At 44.9% G+C, this 27,897-nt stretch overlaps 1 protein-coding gene across 3 annotated transcripts in view; it reads left to right on the top strand.

The window, feature by feature from the left end:
• Window positions 1-27,897, top strand: part of PCSK5 (proprotein convertase subtilisin/kexin type 5) — a 738,778-nt gene that overhangs the window by 249,890 nt on the left and 460,991 nt on the right. For all 3 annotated transcript variants that reach the window (XM_077249026.1, XM_077249027.1, XM_077249028.1), the window contains exon 4: window positions 26,555-26,698. In XM_077249026.1, coding sequence (XP_077105141.1) covers window positions 26,555-26,698 — 144 coding nt within the window. The remainder of the gene's footprint in view (window positions 1-26,554; window positions 26,699-27,897) is intronic.

Below are 27,897 nucleotides of genomic sequence, written 5' to 3'. Positions count from 1 at the left end.
TGATTTTGTTGTCTCGTATTTACCAGGTTCAAAGAATGTGAAGGCCGATGCTCTTTCTAGGAGCTTTGTGCCTGATGCTCCTGGAGTCGCTGATCCTGTTGGTATTCTTAAAGATGGAGTTATCTTGTCAGCTATTTCTCCGGATCTGCGACGTGTGTTGCAGAGATTTCAGGCTGATAGGCCTGAGTCTTGTCCACCTGACAGACTGTTTGTTCCGGATAAGTGGACCAGCAGAGTCATTTCCGAGGTTCACTCCCCTTAGCGGCGGAGCGTCAGTACTGCAACGACCAGGACTCTGGGGCGCTGCACTCCCCCCCAGTTAAATCCATTACTCCCGGACTGGGAAGAAGACAACAATACATGTCAGCAAAAGACATACAAATTTTGAAATGCAATGAACAAGTAATAATAACAGTGCTTCCCTTTATGGGAGGTGAGGACTCTTGAACGTTACAAACAAAACATGGTTAAATATTTTAAATAACATACTATAAATAACTTCTATTACCCAGCCGGGTATTCTACTATGTGCAAATTCTGAACAATAATTTAACTTTTCCTTTAAGGGCGTATAAGCTGAACCCACTAAAGGCTTACTATAAAACTTCTAAAATATAAATTAACTTTTTCTTTATTTTTCTCTTCTAAGTGCAACATTTTCTTTTTACTCTCTGATTTTTTCATATGCAGGACCGCCTGTCTATCTGCCCAGGCCTACTGCCTCTTTTCTTAGTACAGGATCAATTAATCATCTCTCTATGGTTCTCAGGAGGACTCACTATCTAACCCCTACGGGTTTACTTTATTGAAACTCGGCTTTCAACTCTTTCCTGTCCTCATTCTCTAGTAACATTATTAAACATTCTCTATAACTATATAGCTAACTACATATTACTCCTATGTAAAACATTATTACCATCTACTTTCTTTTAAGGCAACATTATACTTTAAGTGCAATTAGTGAACCTTCCCTTTAAGAGGGAACCAAGTCTCTTTGAGGTAATGCAGACTCTCTCTATCTGCAAGTCCAGTTAAGGCAAGAGATTCCATGCTGTACTCAGGAACAGTCTCTTCACAAAGCTCTCCTTCATGTAAAACCAGTAAGGGGCACCTTTAAGAAGGTGCAAACTATTTACAATACAGTTTGTGAACCATTCACCGTCCATGATTCGGCAGTCTTTGTAACATTGTGGAACAAAAGCAAAAAGGAAAACAAAAGCAAAAATAAAAAGCAATAGGGATCCCGGGTAAACGAAGGGATCCCTTTAAGAATAACCCTAGTCGGGTATTAGCAGCAAAAAGCAGGGAAACAAAGAGTTAACTATTTACATACTCGTGGTTCTGAGGTTTATCTTTACAGGAGGTTACACTGCATCAGCTGGTGACGGACACTCTCCGGCCGGTAAGGCTGCGGTCCTCTGTCTTTGGCGGATGCAGGATCAGTATCATTGGTCGGTCTCTCAGGCGCAGTCAGATCACCCGGTGTCTGGATTCGAATGTCAGCTGTGGTTGCAAGTTCAGTAGCGGCGATAATACACACCGTGGCGACAGTAGTGGCGTTGGTCAAATCTGGGTTAGTCGTAGTCGGGGCAGCAGGTGGCGCTACTGCCGGCTCGCATCGTTGGACGTCTCGAGCGCACCACCCCTGCGCACTCCGGTGGCGAGTGTAGGTCACCTGGTCCCCTTTACATGGTAGTTGATTGTCACATCTATTGCAGAACGGGGTTTTCACATTGTCGCTGGTAAAGAAGATTTCAGTCGGCAGTCCCGGTTCTTGTATAGAGCCCCAACCCCGCTTCGGGTGAAAGGCCAGTACAGTCCCCTGCCTTACCGAGTTCCTCCTGTTGTGTTCAGTCTTTGGTCTTTGTACTTTTGGTGGGTCATTTGGTTCTGTCTCTTTTTGGTTTTGCCATTGTAGAATTAAGCATTGCTTATACTGTTCCCAGGTGAGCGCAGCAATGCTGAGGCCCTCCTACCTGGTCCCATCCGGCCCGATCCGTGGGGTGTCCCACTGAAAGATCACCCTCTCTGAGCTCACATCTAGCGGTTTCCCCATTGTTGTTGGTAACGGAGGCACCAGCTTCTCCATGGTGCCTGGGGTTAGCACTACCAGCTCAGCGGTGAAAACTCGGTTATTGTCAGGCTGGGGAGCGGTCACGGGAGCAGGATCGGTCGGGGGAGCAGGATCGGTCGGAGGAGCAGGGACGCTTTCCATACCTGCGTCTGATGTGATTCCACCGATGCCGATCTGTTCCGTTGACAAGGACACTGGAATCGGCTGCAGCCCGGACTGCGGTTCCTCCAATGCGACCCTCTCGCCCGGCTCCGACTTCCGTGGCTTCACAGCGGCTGGCTCCGCGTTCGGGATAGGCTGGCTCGGCTCTGCCACCTGTAGCTCCGAGAAGTCCGGATCCTCCAGCGGTGGTGGATTCGGGTCCGTCTCCGGTAGGCGAGGACAGGCCGGGATCACTTTGCCGTCGCTCTGGGACTCGCTGGTCGCCATCCTTGCTCCGGGATCTTCGGTGGCACAAGTACGTTGCCCCTCCATTTTCTGAGGGCATAGCTTCTCCTTCCTCTCGTTCCCGGCGTTGCAAATCAGGGGGCGGTTCTCCTCTGCTTCTGGGCAGGTCGTCATCTCGTAACAGTAGTCGGAGGGGGCGGTCGCCACTTTTGGCGCCGCTCTGAAAGTCTCCTCCCATGGCACACCCTTCTTCTTTCTCTGTGCTCCCCGTGGCGCTGCAATGGCGGGGGTTTTGGCGGGAACTTTTGGCGGCAAGTGGCAATCCACGGTCTTTGCAATAAATCGCAGTTCAAGCACAATTCAGTCACAGTTCCAAGGCACACATGACCTGATTCTTCAGGCTTAAGTAGATCCTGTTCGTGATGCCAAGTTGGAGCGCCCCCAGATGCAGGGCCACGGGGTACTCGGTACCGGGCCTCTCTGTCTCAGTTCTGGGGTTGTCACGGTGGCTAGACCCGGTCCGTGACCCTGCTAAGGGGCGTCCAATGAAATATGTGATGATGGTGCGTGGTGCAGGTCGCGATGAACAACGAGGACATAGGGTTGCAGTCTCTTTACCTCTTTACTGAAGGCTTCAGGATCCTCAATCCAGAGTACTGCTAACAGGGCTGGCTGAGACCGGCCAGTCCGAAGGCACATCCAGAGTTTCCTTTGCAGGTGTAAATCAGTGCCTACCTTCTAGCACCTGTGTTGTAGTACCTCCCTGCTGAGCACCACGGGATAGTCCTTACAACTGTTGTGTCTGTTTCTGATGTTCTTCTCTCACAACTCGTATCTGTTCTGATGTTCTTTCTCCGTCCCCCAGATGATATGGATAGGACGCACCCGTATGACGGGTAGGCCTAGAGTTCTTCCGGGACCCTAGCGTCGCCCCTCTCCCATAATTGCCCCCTATGTCTGCTTAGGTGATTTAGATGAGACAGCCAACCTAAAATTAACTGTCCTGCCGCTGTTTGAAGTATTGCTTGGAGCCTAATACTTCCTCGGTGTTCCGGCCACCGGCTACGCGCCTCAGTAGGATGTTGCCTCGATCTTACGGCACGACTCCTACTGGCTTTATCTCCTTTTTGCTGCGATCTCGTTTCTCACTTCTCCACAATAAATCTCGCTTCGTTTCCTTTCTTAGGATGCCACCGCAACGGGTGCAGGCGCGGCTTCGTAACGTTCTGTTCTGTTCGTTAAGCCACTGTCAGGATCCCACCCCTGACAGAGACCCCCCTGAATCTTCCCCTGCAACACCCTCTGCCACAGGATGTTGCTTGGATCCAACCCAGTCAGCTTCTGACTAACTTCCTATCCAGCCCCCAGTTTTACCAGATTGTGAGGAGTGGCCTAATACATAGAACCCTTTGCTCCCCCTGGTGGCCAGAATGTGAAGTGTAAAGTGTGACTGTGATACCTGGTCAGGTGAACTCCTTAAGTGCCATCAGACGTACCATCTCTCCCCTTAGCGGCGGAGCGGCAGTACTGCAACGACCAGGACTCTGGGGCGCTGCATATATATATACACTGCTCAAAAAAATAAAGGGAACACTTAAACAACAGAATGTAACTCCAAGTAAATCAAACTTCTGTGAAATCAAACTGTCCACTTAGGAAGCAACACTGTTTAACAATCAATTTCACATGCTGTTGTGCAAATGGAATAGTCAACAGATGGAAATTATTGGCAATTTTGAAGATACACTCAGTAAAGGAGTGGTTCTGCAGGTGGGGACCACAGACCATATCTCAGTACCAATGCTTTCTGGCTGATGTTTTGTGGCACATCAATGCAAGCTGTGGCAAGAAGGTTTGCTGTGTCTGTCAGCGTAGTGTCCAGAGGCTGAAGGTGCTACCAGGAGACAGGCGAGTGCACCAGGAGACGTGGAGGGGGTCGTAGAAGGGCAACAACTCAGCAGCAGGACCACTACCTCAGCCTTTGCGCAAGGAGGAGCAGGAGGAGCACTGCCAGAGCCCTGCAAAATGACCTCCAGCAGGTCACAACTGTGCATGTGTCTGCACAAACGGTTAGAAACCGACTCCATGAGGATGGTCTGAGTGCTCGACGTCCACAGGTGAGGGTAGTGCTCACAGCCCAACACCTTGCAGGACACTAGGCATTTGCCACAGAACACCAGGATTGGCAAATTCGCCACTTGTGCCCTGTGCTCTTCATAGATGAAAGCAGTTTCACACTGAGCACATGTGACAGACGTGATAGAATCTGGATACGCTGTGGAGAGTGATCTGCTGCCTGCAACATCCTTCAGCATGACCGGTTTGGCAGTGGGTCAGTAATGGTGTGGGGTGGCATTTCTTTGGAGGGCCACACAGTCCTCCATGTGCTCGCCAGAGGTAGCTGGACTGCCATTAGGTACTGAGATGAGATCCTCAGACCCCTTGTGAGACCTTGGAGTGTGTCAGCAGTTCCTGCAAGATGAAGGCATTGAAGCTATGGACTGGCCCGCCCATTCCTCAGACCTGAATCCGATTGAACATATCTGGGACATCATGTCTCGCACCATCCACCAATGTCACGTTGCACCACAGACTGTCCAGGAGTTGGCGGATGCTTTAGTCCAGGTCTGGGAGGAGATCCCTCAGGAGACCATCCACCGCCTCTTCAGGTGTTGTATGGAGGTCATGCAGTCACGTGGAGGCCACACACACTACTGAGCATCATTTTGTTGTCTTGAGGCATTTCCACTGAAGTTGGATCAGCCTGTAATTTGATTTTCCACTTTAATTTTGAGTATCATTCCAAATTCAGACCTCCATGGGATATTAATTTTTATTTCATTGATCATTTTTATGTTTTATTCTTCTCAGCACATTCCACTATGTAATGAATAAAGATTTGCAACTGGAATATTTAATTCAGTGATATTTAGGATGTGGGATTTTAGTGTTCCCTTTATTTTTTTGAGCAGAGTATATATTTTTTATTTTATTTTGAATAGGACAAAAGGGGGTGATTTAAGCTTTTTTTTATTTTTTAATATTTTTGAAAACTTATTTACTTGCTTCATTAGTCTCCATAGGAGACTTGAAGCTGCAATCTTCTGATCACTTGTGCTACACATAGCCTGCTATGTGTAGCAGAAATGCTCATTTGCTATGAATGCTATGTGTAGCAGAAATGCTCATCTGCTATGAAAGCTGGCCACGGGGCGGTGCTCATAGCAGATCAGCTATGACAATCATAAGGGTCTCCTGCAGACCTCGGGTTGTCATGCCAACCCATCGGTGCCCCATGATCATGTGACGGGGCACTGATGGGCTGAGCTAGTTACGCACTTCCAGTTAAATGCCGCTGTCAGAGATTGACAACTGCATTTAACATGTTAACAGCCGAGGGGCACATGACAGCTGATTAGATTAAATGTACTTGTTTTATGTTAATATAATTTAATCATGGTATAAAGGCTTTCTTTTTTACAAATTATATTATTATTTAATTCCTCTTCTTTTGCAAAATCTGCAAATGGAATTTCATGTTTACATCTGGTGGTTATTTTTCTCATGTGCCTAAAAACATGCAGGCTCAGTTCTGGAGTACGCATGAAACAGGTGGAGGTGACCTATGATGTACCTATACATCATAGGTCACGAAGGGGTTAAAAGCCTTCGGGGATTTGGCTGCACTGTAGACTAGTCGGATGGTTGGGTTTCTGGCGGCATCTCTACATCTGATGCCCTGGATTGACAGGTCTCTGCCTATACATGCACGTAGGCAGAGACCTTTCAATCCAGGACAGCAGGTGTAGTGAAGCCGCCAGAGGCCCACCTGTCCAACAGGCCTATAGTGCAGTCTTTGTCCCCAGGAGCTATTAAAGTATGTTTGTCTTTGAAGCACCGCAGCATTTTAGAGACAAACATACCTGGCTGAGATTATGCAGCTAGTGCCTGATACATGCTGTCCTTAGATTGGGCAGCATATACCAGCTTACTGTTAAGAGCTGAGCTACAATTATGTGAAAAACTATTTTCCCCCTTCCTGATTTACTATTCTTTTGCAAGTTTGTCACACTTAAACGTTTCAGATCACAAACAAATTTAAATATTAGATAAAGATAACATATGTAAGAACAAAATGCAGTTTTTAAATGAAGGTCTTAGTTATTGAGGGAAAAAGAAATCCAAATCTACAGGGCCCTGTGTGAAAAAGTCATTGCCCCACTATTCAACGTAAAACATAAATTAACTGTGGTTTATCACATCTTTGGGAAGATGAGTTCAAATTCCCGAGCCACACCCAGGCCTGATTACTGCCACACCTGTTACCAATCAAGAAATCATTTAAATAGGACCTGTCTGACAAAGGGAAGTAGACCAAAAGATATTCAAAAGCTAATCATCATGCTGCAATCCAAAGAAATTCTGGAACAAATGAGAAACAAAGTAATTAAGATCTTTCAGTCTGGAAAAGGTTATAAAGCCATTTTTTAAGTTTTTAGACTCCAGAAAGTCACAGTGAGAGCCATTATCCCCAAATGGCAAAAACATGGAACAGTAGTGAACCTTCCCAGTAGTGATCGCCCCACCAAAATTACCCCAAGAGCGCAGTGATGACTCATCCAAGAGGTCACAAAAGACCCCACAACAACATCCAAAGATCTGCAAGTCTCTTTTGCCTCTGTTAAGGCCGGTGTTCATGACTCCACCATGAGAAAGAGACTGGGCAAAAATGGCTAGCATGGCAGAGTTCCAAGATGAAAACCAATAAGAACATAAGGGCTCGTCTCAGTTTTGTCAGAAAACATCTTGATGATCCCCAAGACTTTTGGGAGATTACTTTGTGGACTAACAAGACAAAAGTTGAATTTTTTGGAAGGTGTATGTCCCATTACATCTGGCATAGAAGTAACACAGCATTTCAGAAAAGGAACATCATACCAACGGTAAAATATATTGGTGGCAGACTGATGATCTGGGACTGTTTTGCTGCTTCATGACCTGGAAGACTTGCTGTGGTAAATGGAACCATGAATTCTGCTGTCTACCAAAAAATCCTGAAGGAGAATGTCCTGCCATCTGTTCATGATCTCAAGGTTGAAGCGCACTTGAGTTATGTGGCAGGACAATGATCCAAAAAACACCAACAAGTCCACCTTGAATTGCTTAAAAGAAACAAATTTAAAATTTTGGAGTGGCCTAGTCAAAGTCTCAACCTTAATCTTAATCTGATTGAGATGCTGTGGAATGACGTTAAAAAGGTGGTTCACACTCAGAAACCCTCCAATGTAGCTGAATTACAAGAATTCTTCAAATATGAGTGGCCAAAATTCCTCTAGAGCAGTGTTTCCCAAACTTCGGTCCTTACGGCCCCCCACAGGTCATGTTTTCAGGATTGCCATAGTATTACTAGTAATACACAGGTGAGAGAATTCCTGATGCCTTGATGATACTTCCGTCACCTGTGCAATACTACGGAAATCCTGAAAACATGACCTGTTGGGGCTGTGAGGATTGGAGTTTGGGAAACACTGCTCTAGAGCAATGTAAAGGAATCATTGCCAGCTATCGCAAACGCTTGATTGCACTTGTTGCTGCTAAGGGTGGCCCAACCAGTTATTATGTTTTGAGAGCAATAACATTTTCACACAGGGCTCTGTAGGTTTGGATTTCATTTTCTCCTAATAATAAACACCTTCATATAAAAACTGCTTTTTGTGTTTACTAGTGTTATCTTTGTCTAATATTTAATTTTGTTTGGTGATCTGAAGTATGTAAGTGTGACAAACATTCAAAAGAATGGGAAATCCGGAAGGGGCAAACACTTTTTCACACAACCTTATATAATCCATCAGCTGTCACTCCTCATGCTGTCTCCCAGTATCGCTCAGAGAAACTGCTGCTGAATATATGCCTCTTCCCTATGTTTTCTTTTATGGTGACTAAGAACTAAGAAGTTGTCTGAACTGCTGCCAACAGGGAAGGGGTGGATAAGGGTGGCGTAATGAAAGGAAGGTGTCCTAATTCACCAGTAAGATACTTGCAGGTGAGAAAGTTCCATACACTCAACGGTACCTCTTTTTACAGAAGAACATTGTAACATTAGACACTGTAACAATTTGTGGACAGATTTCATTTAATTTCTGTAACAGTTTTCCATAGGAAATAAATGTTGTGGCTCTTAACCCCTTTCTGACGTCGGACGGGATAGTACGTCCGAGGTCAGATCCCCTGCTTTGATGCAGGGCTCTGCGGTGAGCCCGCATCAAAGCTGGGACATGTCAGCTGTTTTGAACAGCTGACATGTGCCCGCAATAGCGGCGGGTGAAATCGCGATTCAGCCACCGCTATTAACTAGTTAAATGCCGCTGTCTGCGTTTGACAGCGGCATTTAACTAGTTAATAGCGGTGGCTGAATCGCGATTTCACCCGCCGCTATTGCGGGCACATGTCAGCTGTTCAAACTTAACCGGCACTTCCGGCCGGGCGGCCGGAAATGATCGCATCGCCGACCCCCGTCACATGATCGGAGGTCGGCGATGCTTCAGAATAGTAACCATAAAGCTCCTTGAGACCTCTATGGTTACTGATCCCCGGCAGCTGTGAGCGCCACCCTGTGGTTGGTGCTCACAGCACACCTGCATTTCTGCTACATAGCAGCGAACATCAGATCGCTGCTATGCAGCAGAGCCGATCGTGTTATGCCTGCTTCTAGCCTCCCATAGAGGCTATTGAAGCATGGCGAAAGTAAAAAAAAAAGTAAAAAAAAATGTGAAAAAAATAAAAAAATATAAAAGTTTAAATCACCCCCTTTCGCCCCAATCAAAATAAATCAATAAAAAAAAATCAAACCTACACATATTTGGTATCGCCGCGTTCAGCATCGCTCGATCAATCAATATAAAAAAAGAATTAACCTGATCACCAAACGGCGTAGCAAGAAAAAAATTCGAAACGCCAGAATTACGTTTTTTTGGTCGCCACGACATTGAATTAAAATGCAATAACGGGCGATCAAAAGAACGTATCTGCACCAAAATGGTATCATTAAAAACGCCAGCTCGGCATGCAAAAAATAAGCCCTCACCGGACCCCAGATCATGAAAAATGGAGACGCTATGAGCATCGGAAAATGGCGCAATTTTTTTTTTTAATTAGCAAAGTTTGGAATTTTTTGTCACCGCTTAGATAAAAAATAACCTAGTCATGTTAGGTGTCTATGAACTCGTACTGACCTGGAGAATCATAATGGCAGGTCAGTTTTAGCATTTAGTGAACCTAGCAAAAAAGCCAAACAAAAAACATGTGTGGGATTGCACTTTTTTTGCAATTTCACCGCACTTGGAATTTTTTTCACGTTTTCTAGTACACGACATGGTAAAGCCAATGATGTTGTTCAAAAGTGCAACTCGTCCCTCAAAAAATAAGCCCTCACATGGCCAAATTGACAGAAAAATAAAAAAGTTATGGCTCTGGGAAGGAGGGGAGCGAAAAACGAACACGGAAAAATGGAAAATCCCAAGGTCATGAAGGGGTTAAAATTGTACCGAAAGGACCAGCCAATTCTGCCATAGATTTACAGATATGTCCATTTAGCTTTATAAAGAGTCCATATTGGAGACACAAATAAAAGCAGTGCACATATTTATGCTCATGTACATCTCTAAGGTGAATTCTTTATGGTCAGCTTTTTACACTGACAAGAGAAATGAAGCAAGCAACATGTTTCTGCCGTGGATACAATTGGCAAGCACAAAGTAGAAGAAATAAATATACCTAGATAAAATCCAAGCACTTTGTTTGCATTGGTTTAAATTGTGTCTCAGACATAGACCATCCGAAGAAAATGTACTAAATTGAATGTATTTGTCTCCACGTAAGAGCATAGCGGAGTAGTTGAGCTTAGTGCACAAGTTTTATCATTTCCTCTTTATGTGATAATGAGACTCTTGCCTTTATAAAAAGTCTCATATTTTATATGTACAGGGAGTAAAGAGAGAACCTAATGAAGTGATGGTTTAGCTCACAGCAATGTCTAGTAAATTTATGGAGCAGTTTAGTAAGTGAAAACAATTATTACCGAAAAGTCTATACAACGTATTTGTTGAGTAATGTTTAGATCGTTTGTTCAAGAATAGATGTGGATAAAGCAAGCTTGTATTTATTCTGCCTCTTTTCCCAGCAGAAATTTTAGTTGGCTGTCTTAAGCAAATGTCCTTTGGCCTAAAGGCCCCTATACACGGTCGGCTGACAGCTATCGCTCCTGAGCCTCCCGTGCACACGAGCACTCAGACGAGTGCTCCTGTGTTCTCTATGAGATTCCTATGATGGCAATTTATCTGTAGAATAGCAAAAGTCAGACATACAGGATCCTTATCTCTCCGGATAATACAGGATCCTTGTCTCCCCGGATATCATCTTTTGGGGACAGTTGGGAAGCCACAATACACTTTTGACTGGTAGTCAACCCAGCAATTTCCTGCTTATAATGTGTATGGGGCCTTTAGATAGTCATTTGTTCTCGGTTGGTGATAAGCCACCATTCAGGTGTTTGGCCGTGATTTACTCCCCATTCCTCACTGAAATTACATGGACAATCAGGTGAATTGAGTGTGTATCCCTATGCTTAGGTTAGGAAAAGTAGCTTTGGAGTTACAGGAGCCATGAGTTACTGCCTACTGGTAGATATTAATCTATTATATCCCTTTAACTTTATGTTCTTTATGCACTTTACTTCTAGACGTGTTTGTCTAATAGATTTATGCACTATTTAGTTTATTTATATGGGATTCTTATTACATTCAATCATGTTATTTGGTCAGTATTCCAACTAATGATTGACCCTGTACTATGGTTTTTGATGCTGTTTTCTGGTCTCCCCTATTTTAAATGTTTTTAATATTATGATTCAGTAAAACTTTATATATTTTATTTTTGTTTAATTTTGGTCTATTCACTTTTTGAGTAGGTTCATTATTGCTTTCTGTGAGTATTCTAAATTAATGTTGCTACATTATAGTGAGTTTGTCTCACGAAGGTTGTTGTTTTGCTTTTTTAGGAAAAGTAGCTGTCAGACAAACCAAGCGTTCATATGTATAGTGGAATCAGGAGAAATAGCTATGGGAAGAACTTAAGTTGCCAGAAAAATGATTACCATCCCACAACAATAGATAATATTTGCATCTCCATGTATATGATGAATAATTCTGCTATAGCACACATAGGCTATGTCATCATTAGAGTCTAATAGGATGTAGATTATACAGTGAAAGCATAGACTATAGCAGATTATGGCCTGCTTCAGATTGACCACAGACAGATTTAAAGCCCATTTAGACGAGCCAATTATCAGCTTGTGTCAACACAACAGTTATCATCCGTCGAACAAGCAAAATGCAGGATCATCAAGAAATTGGATCATTCATGCCACTAATAAAATCATTATTACTAGCAGTACACTGTGTTAGGAGTCGAGTTCCCGCTGCTGCACAGGGGGAATCTCGAGCCGTGTCTGCTGCGGTCTCCCATTCTGCATCGGCCGCAGTGGAGCCTGCTCAGCAGAGACATCGGTCCCAGTGTCTCACTGAGTCTGATACTGTGCAAAGGGTTACTGCTGTCTCTCCAGGCTCTGCTATTGTACCCTGCACTGATCTGCGGCGAGCAGGCTTTTCTGGGACTAAGTCCTGCTTTGCACACACTGAGCATGCCCAGGGTAAGATCTCTCAGTGGAGATCAAGGGTCACATGCTCAGGTACTGCAGCAACTTCCATTGGTCCTCCAGGAAGGTCCTGTATCTGATCAAGTTCTGTGGCAGCCTTCCATTGGTCCTTCTTGGAAGGTCCTGTAGGTGCTGCAGCTATATAAGGTTCTCATGGCCGCACGGCCATACGCTAGTGTCAAATATGTACGAGCTCAGCGCCAGTGCGGTCGTGTGTGTGGTCAGGGACCTGGCTGAAATAAGCCCCTAGAATGCTGGCACCTCCGGAGTTTATGTGTGAATTCAGGGCTGGCTAATAGCCGATAGAATTCTGGCTCCACCGGAGAGCAGCTGCGTGTTGGTTGGACTGCATGACCACTGTCGGCTCTACACAAAAGCTGTGTCCCCTGTGAGCTAAACAGGGCACAGCGTTCTCTTTACTACGGGCTCTGTGAAGTAACAGAGTTCGTTTATTCTAATTTGCTTTGCCGCCTTATTTAGCAGCAGGTTCTTTCCTGCACGGTGGATCCCGGGTTGCGGACGCACCTATCCCATCTAATAAATATATTCGGTGCGTTCCGCCAACCCTAACAGTACACTAGCACCAGGATCTGGCTAAGTAATGGGGAATGAACAGCGATTGCAGGGGTACATCCAGCTGCTGGAGGGCCGGTTGGCGTCTCTTGAGCGTGCAACCTCGGCGGTGGATGTTACCGCAATAGCTGTTCAGGCTGCTAGCGTGGCTGCAGCAGCTTTACCCACTGCCACCTCTGTTCCAACTTTATCTCACCTCCCATTGCCTATTGCTGCAGCTATATAAGGTTCTCATGGCCGCACGGCCATACGCTATTGTCAAATATGTACGAGCTCAGCGCCAGTGCGGTCGTGTGTGTGGTCAGGGACCCGGCTGAAATAAGCCCCTAGAATGCTGGCACCTCCGGCGAGGAGTTTTGTGTATGCAGTCAGGGACCCGGCTGAAATAAGCCCCTAGAATGCTGGCACCTCCGGCAAGGAGTTTATGTGTGAATTCAGGGCTGGCTAATAGCCGATAGAATTCCGGCTCCACCGGAGAGGAGCTGCATGTTGGTTGGACTGCATGACCACTGTCGGCTCTACACAATAGCTGTGTCCCCTGTGAGCTAAACAGGGCACAGCGTTCTCTTTACTACGGGCTCTGTGAAGTAACAGAGTTTGTTTATTCTAATTTGCTTTGCCGCCTTATTTAGCAGCAGGTTCTTTCCTGCACGGTGGATCCCGGGTTGCGGACGCACCTATCCCATCTAATAAATATATTCGGTGCGTTCCGCCAACCCTAACAGTACACTAGCGCCAGGATCTGGCTAAGTAATGGGGAATGAACAGCAATTGCAGGGGTACATCCAGCTGCTGAAGGGCCGGTTGGCGTCTCTTGAGCCTGCAACCTCGGCGGTGGATGTTACCGCAATAGCTGTTCAGGCTGCTAGTGTGGCTGCAGCAGCTTTACCCACTGCCACCTCTGTTCCGACTTTATCTCACCTCCCATTGCCTGAGAGATACTCTGGGGACAGTAAGTCCTGTAGGGGTTTCGTGAGCCAGTGCGGTATACACCTCGAGCTCCTGGCTGCAAGTTTTCCCACAGAGCGGGCAAAGGTGGGATTCATAATCTCTCTCCTGTCGGACAGAGCGTTGGAGTGGGCTACGCCGCTGTGGGAGCGCAACGATCATGTGGTGCGGAGTGTTCCTCGGTTTCTGGACACTCTGAAACAGGTCTTTGTAGGACCTCAAGTCACCCATGTTACAGCGCTCCAACTGCTGGCTTTGACTCAGGGTTCAACCATGGTCAGCCATTTTGCCGTTCACTTCCGGACATTAGCGTCTGAGTTGGAATGGCCAGATAAAACCCTCATTCCCGTATTTTGGAGGGGCCTGGCTGACCATGTGAAGGATTCTCTGGCCACTAGGGAGATTCCCGCCACACTGGAGGAGCTCATAGCTGTATCAACTCGCATAGACCTTCGTTTTCACGAGCGAAGGTTGGAGCGAGCCCAGTGTAGGCAGAGGTTTCGGCTGGCTCCCACCTTCGCCAGACCGTTGGAATCTCCAGTCCAGGCGTCCGAGTCACATGAGGCCATAGAGGTGACATGAGCGGGATCCAAGTCCCAGTTTGCTCGTGCATTTAAGGTCTGTCATGTTTGCCGGCAGTCAGGACATCTTGCCTCCAAGTGTCCTCAGTGGTCGGGGAAACGTCAGCGTCTAGTGGCAGTTGGAGAAGGTACACTAGACACAGCGACGTTTGCCTCTAAGTTGTCCTTCAAGGGGACAATTACCATAGGCCCATCCTCTCTTATGGTAGAGCTATGCGTGGACTCTGGGGTGGAGGGTAATTTTATGTCATCCGCTTTCGCCCAGTATCACGCAATACCCCTGGTGATGCTTGCCAAACCAGTAACCGTTCGAGTGGTAAATGGGTCAACACTACCCTCACTACCCTCACAGATTACCCACCAAACCATTCCTTTCACTCTTTCTGTGTCTCCATCACATCAGGAGATTATCTCCCTATTAGTCATTCCTGAGGGAATTGATGAGGTCCTGTTGGGGATACCATGGCTACGCTATCATTCTCCTCATATAGAGTGGTCCTCAGGGAGACTTTTGGGATGGAGTAAATCCTGTGAGGGTAGATGTCAGAGGGAGTGCATTCAGGTTGCTACTACAGAGGTACCCGCAGATCTTTCCTCTCTCCCCAAGCACTATTGGCCCTATGCAGACGTGTTCTCCAAAAGGGTTGTGGAGACCCTTCCGCCTCACCTCCCCTATGACTGTCCTATTGATCTCTTGCCTGGTGCTGAGCCTCCCCGGGGTCGAGTCTATCCGTTATCTCTCCTGGAGATGGAGGCAATGTCTCAGTACATCCAAGAGAATCTGGCAAGAGGATTCATTAGGAAGTCAGTGTCACCTGCAGGGGCTGGGTTGTTCTTCATAAAGAAGAAGAGTGGAGACTTACGTCCATGCATAGACTACAGGGGTCTTAACGCCATCACCATTAAGAACAAGTACCCATTACTCCTGATATCTGAGCTTTTTGATAGGCTACGGGGAGCAAGGGTATTTACAAAATTAGATCTGCGGGGTGCTTACAACCTGATTCGCATCCGTGAGGGGGACGAATGGAAGACGGCTTTTAACACCAGGGATGGGCACTATGAATATCTGGTGATGCCCTTCGGGCTCTGTAATGCCCCAGCCGTTTTCCAAGACTTTGTGAATGACATCTTCCGGGATATGCTCACCACCTCGGTCGTAGTCTATCTGGATGATATTCTCATCTACTCGCCAGATATTGACTCCCATCGGAGAGATGTTTGCAAAGTCTTCGACCTCTTACGGGCAAACTCCCTCTACGCCAAGTTGAAGAAGTGTGTGTTTGAGCAGGAGTCCTTGCCTTTCCTTGGTTATATCATCTCTGCCCAGGGTTTGGCTATGGATCCTGCCAAGCTACAGGCTGTGATGGACTGGCAGGAACCCCAGTCACTTAAAGCGGTGCAGCGCTTTATGGGGTTCATTAATTACTATCGTCAGTTCATCCCACACTTCTCAACTTTGGTTGCCCTCACCAAGAAGGGAGCAAATCCCAAGTTGTGGTCAGAGCATGTCTCCAAGGCCTTCCTCTTGGTTAAGTCACACTTCGCTAGCGCTCCCATTCTATATCGCCCCGATGTAGATAAGCCATTTATCATGGAGGTGGATGCCTCATCCGATGGTGCTGGAGAAGTCCTTTTCCAAAAGGATGCTCAAGGTCGGAAGCATCCATGCTTCTTCTTCTCCAAGACCTTCACACCTGCGGAGAGGAATTATTCCATCGGGACAGGGAATTGCTAGCCATGAAGTTGGCTTTCTCAGAGTGGAGACATCTCTTGGAGGGAGCTCGCTTTCCCTTCCAGGTTTTCACTGACCACAAAAACTTGGTGTATCTACAGACGGCCCAGCGGCTGAATTCTCGCCAGGCTAGATGGTCCCTGTTCTTCTCCCGGTTTCATTTTTCCCTTCATTTTCTCTCCAGGGAGAAGAACATTCGCGCCGACGCTCTCTCCCACTCCGTAGTGTCATCTGAGGAGGAGGAGCCTTGGCTTATTGCCCCTTCTGAGAACTGTAGCTCCGGTTTCGCTAGAATCTGTGCCCCAGGCAAGACTTTTGTGCCAGCAAATTTGCGACCGGAGGTTCTCTCTTGGGCTCACTCGTCCAGAGTGGGTGGACATTTTGGGACCAAAAGGACATCCGAACTTTTGTCGAGAACGTACTGGTGGCCTCATATGGCCCGTGATGTCGGGGACTATAGTCGGGCGTGCGTTTCCTGCGCCCAGAATCGGTCTCCTTGGCAACTGCCTGCTGGGTTTCTTTACCCCCTACCGGTGGCAGACAGGCCTTGGGAAATGGTCGGGATGGACTTCGTGGTGGGCTTACCCAAGTCGCGTAGCTGCACCGTTATCTGGGTTGTCACCGATCATTTCTCTAAGATGGTGCACTTGGTGCCGCTTCCACGGTTACCTTCTGCACGGGCCTTTGCGGCGTTATTCATAAAGCACATTTTCCATTTACATGGAATGCCTGATAAAATTGTCAGCGACCGGGGTCCCCAGTTCGCGTCTCGGTTTTGGAGAGAGCTCTGCCGTTTACTCAGCATAGAGTTGAATCTCTCCTCTGCATACCATCCCGAGACTAATGGGTTAGTAGAGAGGACCAACCAGACTCTGGTGACATACTTGCGACATTTTGTCTCTGCTAGGCAGGATGATTGGGCATCTTTGCTACCTTGGGCGGAATTTGCCTTGAACAACGCCTTAGCCAATTCCACTGGGCAGACTCCTTTTCTCCTTAATTACGGCCAGCATCCGCGTGTCCCTGTGCCCATGCCCGTGTCATCCACCGATTCTAGGGTGGCAGACTAGGCGGTGGAGGCACGTGACATCTGGGACCGCACACAGGATGCCATCCAGGCCTCCAAGAAGAGAATGAGGGTTTCTGCTGATACACACCGGCGCCCCGCTCCGACCTTTGCTCCTGGCGACTTAGTGTGGCTCTCTGCCCGTAACATCAGGCTGCAAGTTGAGTCCACTAAGTTTGCGTCTCACTACATTGGCCCGTTCAATGTTCTGGAACAGGTCAACCCTGTGGTCTACCGTTTGGCTGTGCCTCCACGCCTTGGTATCACTGACACTTTTCACGTTTCCCTCTTAAAGCCCGTTCATTTGTCCCGGTTTTCTGAGTCATCTGCCGGGACATCGGGTTCATCCTCGGATGAGTTTGAGGTAAATGCTATAGTGGGGTGCAAGGTGGTACGTGGCAAGAAATTTTATCTGGTGGACTGGGAGGGTCATGGTCCAGAAGATAGAACCTGGGAACATGTGGAGCACATTCGGACTCCGCTGCTCATTGCAGCTTTTGAACATAGCAAGGCTCAAGGAGGGGGGATCCTAGGAGGGGGGGTAATGTTAGGAGTCGAGTTCCCGCTGCTGAACAGGGGGAATCTCGAGCCGTGTCTGCTGCGGTCTCCCATTCTGCATCGGCCGCAGTGGAGCCCACTCAGCGGAGATGTCGGTCCCAGCGTCTCACTGAGTCTGATACTGTGCAAAGGGTTACTGCTGTCTCTCCAGGCTCTGCTATTGTACCCTGCACTGATCTGCGGCGAGCAGGCTTTTCTGGGACTAAGGCTAGTTTCACATTTGCGTTTAAAAACGCAGCGTTTAAAACGCAAACGCAGGTGGTGAAAAAAACGCATGTAAACGCGTGCAAACGCTGTGTTTTTTAGACGCATGCGTTTTCTCATGCGGTAAAAAAAAACGCGGCGTTTTTTACATGCATTTTTTGAAACGCATGCTGAGAAGTGTGTGACAGCTGCCAATCATCAAAATCATCTAGAAAACCCACTATAAATAGAAATAGCTAGGGTTGGGGTTAGGGTTAAGGGTAGGGTTAGGGTTAGGGTTAGGATCCCTAGGGTTAGGGTTAGGGTTAGGCCGGGGTCACACTAGACCGTAATACGGATGAGTGCTCTGCGATAAAAAATCGCATAGCACTCGGCCCAATGTTAATCTATGGTGCAGCTCCCATTATCCGATATTTTTCTCCGCCGTATTCAGGATCCGAGTGAAATCGCAGCATGCTGCGATTGTCAGCGTATCTCGGCCGAGACTCACCAATGCAAGTCTATGGGTGCGAGAAAAAATCAGATTACACATTGACCGTGCGTGTGCATTGCGAGAAATACGCACCGGTGTTAGAGAAAAGCCGGTAATTCAATTGCCGGCTTTTCATTTCTCCTTCACAAAACAGACAGGATATGAGACATGGTTTACATACAGTAAATCATCTCATATCCCTTTTTTTTGCATATTCCACACTACTAATGTTAGTAGTGTGCATGTGCAAAATTTGGGTGCTGTAGCTTGTAAAATAAAGGGTTAAATGGTGGAACAAAAATGGTGTGGGCTCCCGCGCAATTTTCTCCGCCAGAGTGGTAAAGCCAGTGACTGAGGGCAGATATTATTAGCCTAGAGAGGGTCCATGGTTATTGGCCTCCCCTGGCTACAAACATCTGCTCCCAGCCACCCCAGAAAAGGCACATCTGGAAGATGCGCCTATTCTGGCAATTGGCCACTCTCTTCCCACTCCCGTGTAGCGGTGGGATATAGGGTAATGAAGGGTTAATGTCACCTTGCTATTGTAAGGTGACATTAAGCCAGATTAATAATGGAGAGGCGTCTATTATGACACCTATCCATTATTAATCCAATAGTATGAAATGGTTACTAAAACACACACACATTATTACAAAGTCCTTTAATGAAATAAAGACACAGGGTGTTGTAATATTTTAATATTCTTTTAATCCAGCTGAAGACCCTCGTTCTGTAACAAAGTAAAAATAAAAAATCTACAATATCTCATACCTTCCGATGATCTGTCACATCCCACGAAGTAAATCCATCTGAACTGGAGCCTTGGAAAAGTTCCCACGCTCGAGTTCATATGAGGACATCCAGCAGAGGGCGCATCACCACAACTCAAGGTAACTACAGATCAACCTGCAATCCATTCATTCCCTGGGTTTTACAACCACGAGCAGTGCTTTAGCACAGCTCCTGGCTGTAAAATGATTTAACCCCTTCAGATGGATTTACTTTGTGGGACGTGACAGATCATCGGAAGGTATGAGATATTGTTGATTTTTTATTTTTACTTTGTTACAGAACGAGGGTCTTCAGCTGGATTAAAAGAATAATAAAATATTACAACACCCTGTGTCTTTATTTCATTAAAGGACTTTGTAATAATGTGTGTGTGTTTTAGTAACCATTTCGTACTATTGGATTAATAATGGATAGATGTCATAATTGACGCCTCTCAATTATTAATCTGGCTTAATGTCACCTTACAATAGCAAGGTGACATTAACCCTTCATTACCACATATCCCACCGCTACACGGGAGTGGGAAGAGAGTGGCCAAGTGCCAGAATAGGCGCATCTTCCAGATGTGCCTTTTCTGGGGTGGCTGGGGGCAGATGTTTGTAGCCAGGAGGGGCCAATAACCATGGACCCTCTCTAGGCTGATAATATCTGCCCTCAGTCACTGGCTTTACCACTCTGGCGGAGAAAATTGCGCGGGAGCCCACGCCAATTTTTTTTCCGCCATTTAACCCTTTATTTTACAAGCTACAGCGCCCAAATTTTGCACATACACACTACTAACATTAGTAGTGTGGACTATGCCAAAAAAAAGGGATATGAGATGGTTTACTGTATGTAAACCATGTCTCATATCATGTCGGGTTTCGGAAGGAGAAATGAAAAGCCGGCAATTGAATTACCGGCTTTTCACATATCTCACGCTGAATTAAATATAAATACAGAATATATATATATATATATATATATATATATATATATGTGTGTGTCTCAATGACATACAGTTAGGTCCATATATATTTGGACAGAGACAACATTTTTCAAATTTTGGTTATAGACATTACCACAATCAATTTTAAACAAAACAATTCAGATGCAGTTGAAGTTCAGACTTTCAGCTTTCATTTGAGGGTTTCCACATTAAAATTGGATGAAGGGTTTAGGAGTTTCAGCTCCTTAACATGTGCCACCCTGTTTTTAAAGGGACCAAAAGTAATTGGACAGATTCAATAATTTTAAATAAAATGTTCATTTCTAGTACTTGGTTGAAAACCCTTTGTTGGCAAGGACTGCCTGAAGTCTTGAACTCGTTGACATCACCAGACGCTGTGTTTCCCCCTTTTTGATGCTCTGCCAGGCCTTCACTGCGGTGGTTTTCAGTTGCTGTTTGTTTGTGGGCCTTTCTGTCTGAAGTTTAGTCTTTAACAAGTGAAATGCATGCTCAATTGGGTTGAGATCAGGTGACTGACTTGGCCATTCAAGAATATTCCACTTCTTTGCTTTAATAAACTCCTGGGTTGCTTTGGCTTTATGTTTTGGGTCATTGTCCATCTGTAGTATGAAACGACGACCAATCAGTTTGGCTGCATTTGGCTGGATCTGAGCACACAGTATGGCTCTGAATACCTCAGAATTCATTCGGCTGCTTCTGTCCTGTGTCACATCATCAATAAACACTAGTGACCCAGTGCCACTGGCAGCCATGCATGCCCAAGCCATCACACTGCCTCCGCCGTGTTTTACAGATGATGTGGTATGCTTTGGATCATGAGCTGTACCACGCCTTTGCCATACTTTACTCTTTCCATCATTCTGGTAGAGGTTGATTTTGGTTTCATCTGTCCAAAGAATGTTCTTCCAGAACTGTGCTGGCTTTTTTAGACGTTTTTTAGCAAAGTTCAGTCTAGCCTTTTTATTCTTGATGCTTATGAGTGGCTTGCACCGTGCAGTGAACCCTCTGTAGTTACTTTCATGCAGTCTTCTCTTTATGGTAGATTTGGATATTGATACGCCTACCTCCTGGAGAGTGCTGTTCACTTGGTTGGCTGTTGTGAAGGGGTTTCTCTTCACCATGAAGATTATTCTGCGATCATCCACCACTGTTGTCTTCCGTGGGCGCCCAGGTCTTTTTGCATTGATGAGTTCACCAGTGCTTTCTTTCTTTCTCAGGATGTACCAAACTGTAGATTTTGCCACTCCTAATATTGTAGCAATTTCTCGGATGGTTTTTTTCTGTTTTCACAGCTTAAGGATGGCTTGTTTCACCTGAATGGAGAGCTCCTTGGACCGCATGTTTACTTCACAGCAAAACCTTCCAAATGCAAGCACCACACCTCAAATCAACTCCAGGCCTTTTATCTGCTTAATTGAGAATGACATAACGAAGGGATTGCCCACACCTGTCCATGAAATAGCCTTGGAGTCAATTGTCCAATTACTTTTGGTCCCTTTAAAAACAGGGTGGCACATGTTAAGGAGCTGAAACTCCTAAACCCTTCATCCAATTTTAATGTGGATACCCTCAAATGAAAGCTGAAAGTCTGAACTTCAACTGCATCTAAATTGTTTTGTTTAGAATTCATTGTGGTAATGTCTATAACCAAAATTAGCAAAATGTTGTCTCTGTCCAAATATATATGGACCTAACTGTATATATATATATATATATATATATATATATATATATATATATATACATACTGTATATATGTTTTAACGAACATTTGAGCACATAAATCCATTAGATGTCGGTTTTGCAAGCCTGCGAGAAAATCTAGGCATACGGATGCCATACGGATGTCACACGGATCATTTGATGCGAGGAAATCACATCCTCGCACTGCACACGGATCACTGTTTTTGAAACATTTGTGCGATTCTCGTCTGTGAAAAACGGACCGTTTTTTTATACGTTGTGTGTGTCCCCGGCCTTAGGGTTAGGGTTAGGATCCCTAGGGTTAGGGTTAGGGTTAGGATCCCTAGGGTTAGGGTTAGGGTTAGGGTTAGGGTTTGGATCCCTTTATCACCTTGATGGTGGGGGGTGGCTTATCAGTGTGTATTCTTGTTTTTTTCTATTGAAACGCATGCATTTAAAACGCAACCAAACGCATGTGCTTAAAAACTCATGCGTTTACATAAACAGCAATATGTTTTTTTGCCGCAAAAAAACGCCTCTAGAAATTACTACATGTTGCATTTCTGCAAACAAACGCAAGCATAGAAACGACGCATGCGTCGTCAAACGCGGCAAAATGCATACAAAAAAAACGCATGCGTTTTTAATGTTAAATATAGGGAAAAAAACGCATGCTTTTTTTGCGCTAAAACGCAGCAGCAAAAAACGCAAATGTGAAACCAGCCTAAGTCCTGCTTTGCACACACTGAGCATGCCCAGGGTGAGATCTCTTAGTGGAGATCAAGGGTCACATGCTCAGGTACTGCAGCAACTTCCATTGGTCCTCCAGGAAGGTCCTGTACCTGATCAAGTTCTGTGGCAGCCTTCCATTGGTCCCTCTTGGAAGGTCCTGTAGGTGCTGCAGCTATATAAGGTTCTCATGGCCGCACGGCCATGTGCTAGTGTCAAATATGTACGAGCTCAGCGCCAGTGTGGTCGTGTGTGTGGTCAGGGACTTGGCTGAAATAAGCCCCTAGAATGCTGGCACCTCCGGCGAGGAGTTTTGTGTATGCAGTCAGGGACCCGGCTGAAATAAGCCCGTAGAATGCTGGCACCTCCGGCAAGGAGTTTATGTGTGAATTCAGGGCTGGCTAATAGCCGATAGAATTCCGGCTCCACCGGAGAGGAGCTGCGTGTTGGTTGGACTGCATGACCACTGTCGGCTCTACACAATAGCTGTGTCCCCTGTGAGCTAAACAGGGCACAACGTTCTCTTTACTACGGGCTCTGTGAAGTAACAGAGTTCGTTTATTCTAATTTGCTTTGCCGCCTTACTTAGCAGCAGGTTCTTTCCTGCACGGTGGATCCCGGGTTGCGAACGCACCTATCCCATCTAATAAATATATTTGGTGCGTTCCGCCAACCCTAACACACTGCCAACTGCTTGCTGATAATCATATTAACAATGATGCTATGTGCATAGAACATAATTGACATATCTTAAAAGATCTTTAAACGACCGCAGACCAGCTTATATGTAGTGGATCAGTTGTCATTTAACGGCCACGGCCGGCAGGCGTAAATGTGTAGGTAGAGTAGTACCTTCTGTAGAACCCATGAAGTCCATCAACATTCTCTGGTGCTCTGATCGGCCTTTATGATACTGAGTTTAATGATGCTTACTCCGTGCTGGACAAATGACTTTGCTGGCTTGAGAAATACATAGCGGAGAAGCATAAAACATTGCCAGAACAAGAACAAGGGTGAATTATGGCCATGGGATGTACTAAGCCTCTTTATAAGATTATTTCTAGAGTAAAAATATCTCAAGTACATTCATTTGTAAATTTGATTCAGAAGGGAAAGACAATGGTGACCGTGAAAACTGTTTCGTTTTTGTTTCTTTAAAACTGAGAGAATTTAGAACGAACAACTGTAGCAGTTTGGCTTAGATTTGTTATGGTTTTCTCAAAAAGGCACATCCTATTTTGGTGAATACGGCAAGGATTTAGAGGATATGGACATTGTCAGGCCACTTTTCTTAAATGCAAGTATTTTGGGCTAAGAATAATTTTGGCTATTGGGTGCCATGAAACATTTTGCACCATTTGGCTTTTAAGACTGTGCATTTCCCTGCACGTAAATGGCTGCAGAATTAAAATTAAAGGGGTTATTTAATATTGAGACAAAAGTGCGCACTCTATGTGACTATAGACTGACGAATCGTGGCAACATGCATGCAACATGCATGTGCATGCTTTCATGATTCCCAGTATTCCCCCTGTGAGAGGGCGCTCATGTGACAACATATGTGATTTGGATACTTGCAGTCACGTTTCGGAAGTTGAACGAGTCTACGTGGATGTGTCTGCAGGCAGCAAATCACATACATGCTGTCAGACTGACTGACCACTCGTTTGTACCGTGAATACCAAGGAATGGTAATGGCATGCGATTTGTCAGTCTGCAGTCACATAGAATGAGTGCAGACATTTGTCCCAAGCCCAAACAAACCCTTTAACTAAGAAACCTTAAGCGAGCTCCTTTTGATGAGGAGTATGTAGCTCTTTTATCTCTTCTCAGCTGATCAATGGACACAAATCACATTATAAGAGAGCTGGACTTTTATGTGATCATAAATCAGTTGATAGAAGCTCAGAAAAAAAAGAAAAGAGCGTTACAAACTTTGCAAGAACATGCAGACTGGTGGATTATTAGTTAAAGGGGTTGTCCAGTAAAAACAAGTTCGCTCCAGATAGGTGATACATTGTTGATAGAAGGAACACACACTGATCAGCAGAACAGGGAATTTTTATTCCCAATAGGGCACCTTTAACCTAGTTACAATGGAGCTGCAGGTTGGATGTGCCTTCCATTCATTCTCTATGGTGCTGCTGGAAAAAGTGCAGTGCTTGTTAGCCCCACAGTTAATGGAGCAATGGTTGGGCATGTTCAGTGTCACACAATTCTAACGTGTACAAAAGTGTCCCATTCTGACAAAAAGTACGATTCTCAGCGATTGGACCACCACTGATCAATAAATGATCACTTATCCTGTGTATAAGTCATAATTAGTTTTTTTCTTCCAAACAATCCATTTAGCCCACTCTACAACCAGTGCAACAAAGAGGCTATAGAGGGCAAATGATACAAAATCATTTTAATCAAGCACAGTTGGAAAAATGATTTGTCACTTATCACAGTATTTCCATTTGAAAACTAGGGTAAACACATTAATCAATCTGCCACACAGTTCTAGGAAAAGTATAACATCTGAATAAGGATATCCATAACTACTCACTAATATTACACAACCAACTATGTTAAAGATACCTTAAATTGCCTGTTTCATCTCAGACTTATAGCAAAAAATGTCTATTTCTTTTTATGTATGTTATTGTACTGCATAGTTATAAAAATGTAGTATATATCTGTGTATGAAAGTTTTTCTACTTTATATCCTATTTCCATAGTTTGATTTTTCTTCAGTATTCTCAAAATTTAAGTAGCGCTTCAGAAAAAAAAAGAGATGGCCAAATAAGCTTTGCATGAGTCAGAGTAAATGCCCCCATATTATTAGTCTATAATATCGGCAGAACTTGCCAATATCAACGGGTTTGGCCAATGGTCCAATGTGTGTGGAGCGCCAACCAATTGATGGGAGAAATGGCGATTGTGCGTATCCAGTTTCGGACTGCTGAACGCTTTGTTCTCCCAGAAATAAGCCATCGGCCAACATCTCATAAAGAACACAGGACCGCTTGACTAAATGAGCATCCCTGCATATGAGAGATTCAGCTGAGATGGCTGTCCGCCATATGATTGCCTGAAACAATGTTCGATCGACATCCATCTAAGACCACGTTCACATGTTCAGAATTTTACATCAGTATTTGTAAGCCAAAATTGGAAATGGAAAAATCAGAGGAAAAGTATAATAGAAACATGTCACCACTTCTGCATTTTTCATCACTCGTGGTTTTGGCTTACAGATACTATGTATACGATGTAAGATGATTGTTGGCTATCTTTCAGTTGCTAACATATTAAAGAGTTTGTCTGATGAGGACACCAATTTAATATATTTTTACATGTAATAAAATGACATGTAATTAATAAAAGGGAGTTAATCGGCCATGACTGTATGATTGTGAGCAGCTGAAGAGCTGGGAGAGATGGCTGCTCACCACATCTCCACCCCTGAGTGTGGTTCACTTTGTAAATTGAGACCTGTTTGTCTCACACATGTCAGATGTGCAGATCTCCTGGATTGAGTGCCTTTGCCAAAGCACTAAAAAGCTGGACTCTAAGCTGGGCGAGTTAACCAGCACTATTGTATGGATGTTTTACTTTATATTGTACTTTGAGCCGGCAAGGGCTGTATTTGTGTTTCCTGTGAGGTGGTTTATGAGGACTGAAATAAACCATCCGGACTTTTAAATAAAAATGGTTCCTGTGATACCTCGCATCGCTCCCAAGCAAGTAGCATTGTTCCAATATATATAATGTTTTTTGCATAACTGGATTATAGTAATATATTATTGTTTGTCTTCATCCATTGTGCTTTTGCATTGTGTCCTTTCATAAAAGCCAGATATGTAACAAAGCTTCTATGTTTTTGGATATATTTAGCAGATTTCATGACATAATAGATACAGCTTCTCATTTTTTTTCTGTGTAGTTACCATCCCATTCTACAGTTTCTAATTTGCTTTGTAGCATACAGTATCTGTTATGCTCTACGTATGAATAGATTTCATTGTAGACTGAAATAATATGTTTGCAGTCTTACGTGTAGCTGGTAATATTGTGACAAGCTGTTCATGTTTTCCCCGCAGCACTGCAGCGAGAATGCTCACCACTGTCAATCAGACATGAACATCGTAGGAGCTTGGAAACGAGGATACACTGGAAAAAATGTTGTAGTGACTATTCTAGATGACGGCATTGAAAGAAATCATCCTGACCTGATGCAGAATTATGTAAGTTCACAAATATGATTTTACCCAGAAAACATGTGGCAGAAAAATAATTGCAAGAAAAATCTGTGCCGTCCACTTGTCATAAGCAGTGATGTGGATGAAGTAGGTGATTGTCCTGCCATAATAATGTCTATGTTTAATGCTTATATGATTGATATCATAGAAGCTACAGATACAGGTTGTGCTGTTTGAATTTGCACATTCATATCCATATACTGCAACAGTCCCCAGGAAAATCTCCAAAGTTATCAGAAGTGGTATTATCACGAAGAAGACCTCTTCTGTATACATTAGCACATGAAGTTTCATGTCTATATCATGACCAGCCAATTGAATATAAACACATTATGGCCTTGAACAGTATCATGCCCACTTGAAGAAGCTATTTTGATGGTCCATAGCCCAACTATAAAGAACAAGTGCATGTCTTCTTATAATCATATACTATACTATGATTTTGTCACCATACACATGGCCTATCACATTAGCTCTCCAAATGAGCAAAAAAATTCACAGTACCCAGTTCCAACCTATGGTCCAGTCCTCTGTTGCAGCTGGAGATCACTTCTGTGGCTGGCTTCCCTTGGACTCCTTTGTCGTTTCCTAGACCTTTGACTAGACCTCACATCATAATGATGCAAGCCTTAAGAAGCTACAGAGATGCCCAGAAGACGCAGGTCTAAGGATGCCAGCGACCGCATTAAAGTCAGGCTACAAAAAGGACCAAATCTCTACTAGTGTCAAATAACACTGTAATCTCAAAACTCCAAAGAATATCAAGGTCTTCTGGTGGGTCAGTCCCACCATGGTATACAACATTAGATGATTTACTAAATTTAACTTTCAGTCCATCATATGAATTCCAATGCAGGTGTTTAGAACATAACCTCTGGCTTATTACCCTTTAGATCTACCCTCCTGAGGTCTTCCATCTTGTCAGTCATAATGCCACCAAAGACATAAGATGGCTGTTGGACGAATGATGGGTCAGTCTATCATTCAGCCGACAACCATCTCAGCTGACTCTCCCATATACAAGCGCTCTTGTTTGGCTAAATGCTCCTGTGTTCTCTATGAGAGAACATGTCTGGCAGTGGCATGTCTCTGGGAGACATGCTAGATCAATAATCTCCTTGATAATAAGTTGTACAGGGCTCTCATACATTATAGACTGTCAGCTGAACCCATAGATAAGAGGG

This window comes from Ranitomeya variabilis, chromosome 1 (assembly GCF_051348905.1).
Source record: "Ranitomeya variabilis isolate aRanVar5 chromosome 1, aRanVar5.hap1, whole genome shotgun sequence".
Classification (NCBI taxonomy): domain Eukaryota; kingdom Metazoa; phylum Chordata; class Amphibia; order Anura; family Dendrobatidae; genus Ranitomeya; species Ranitomeya variabilis.
Note: the sequence above shows the minus strand (reverse complement) of the source record. Positions and strands in the feature narration are given on the sequence as shown.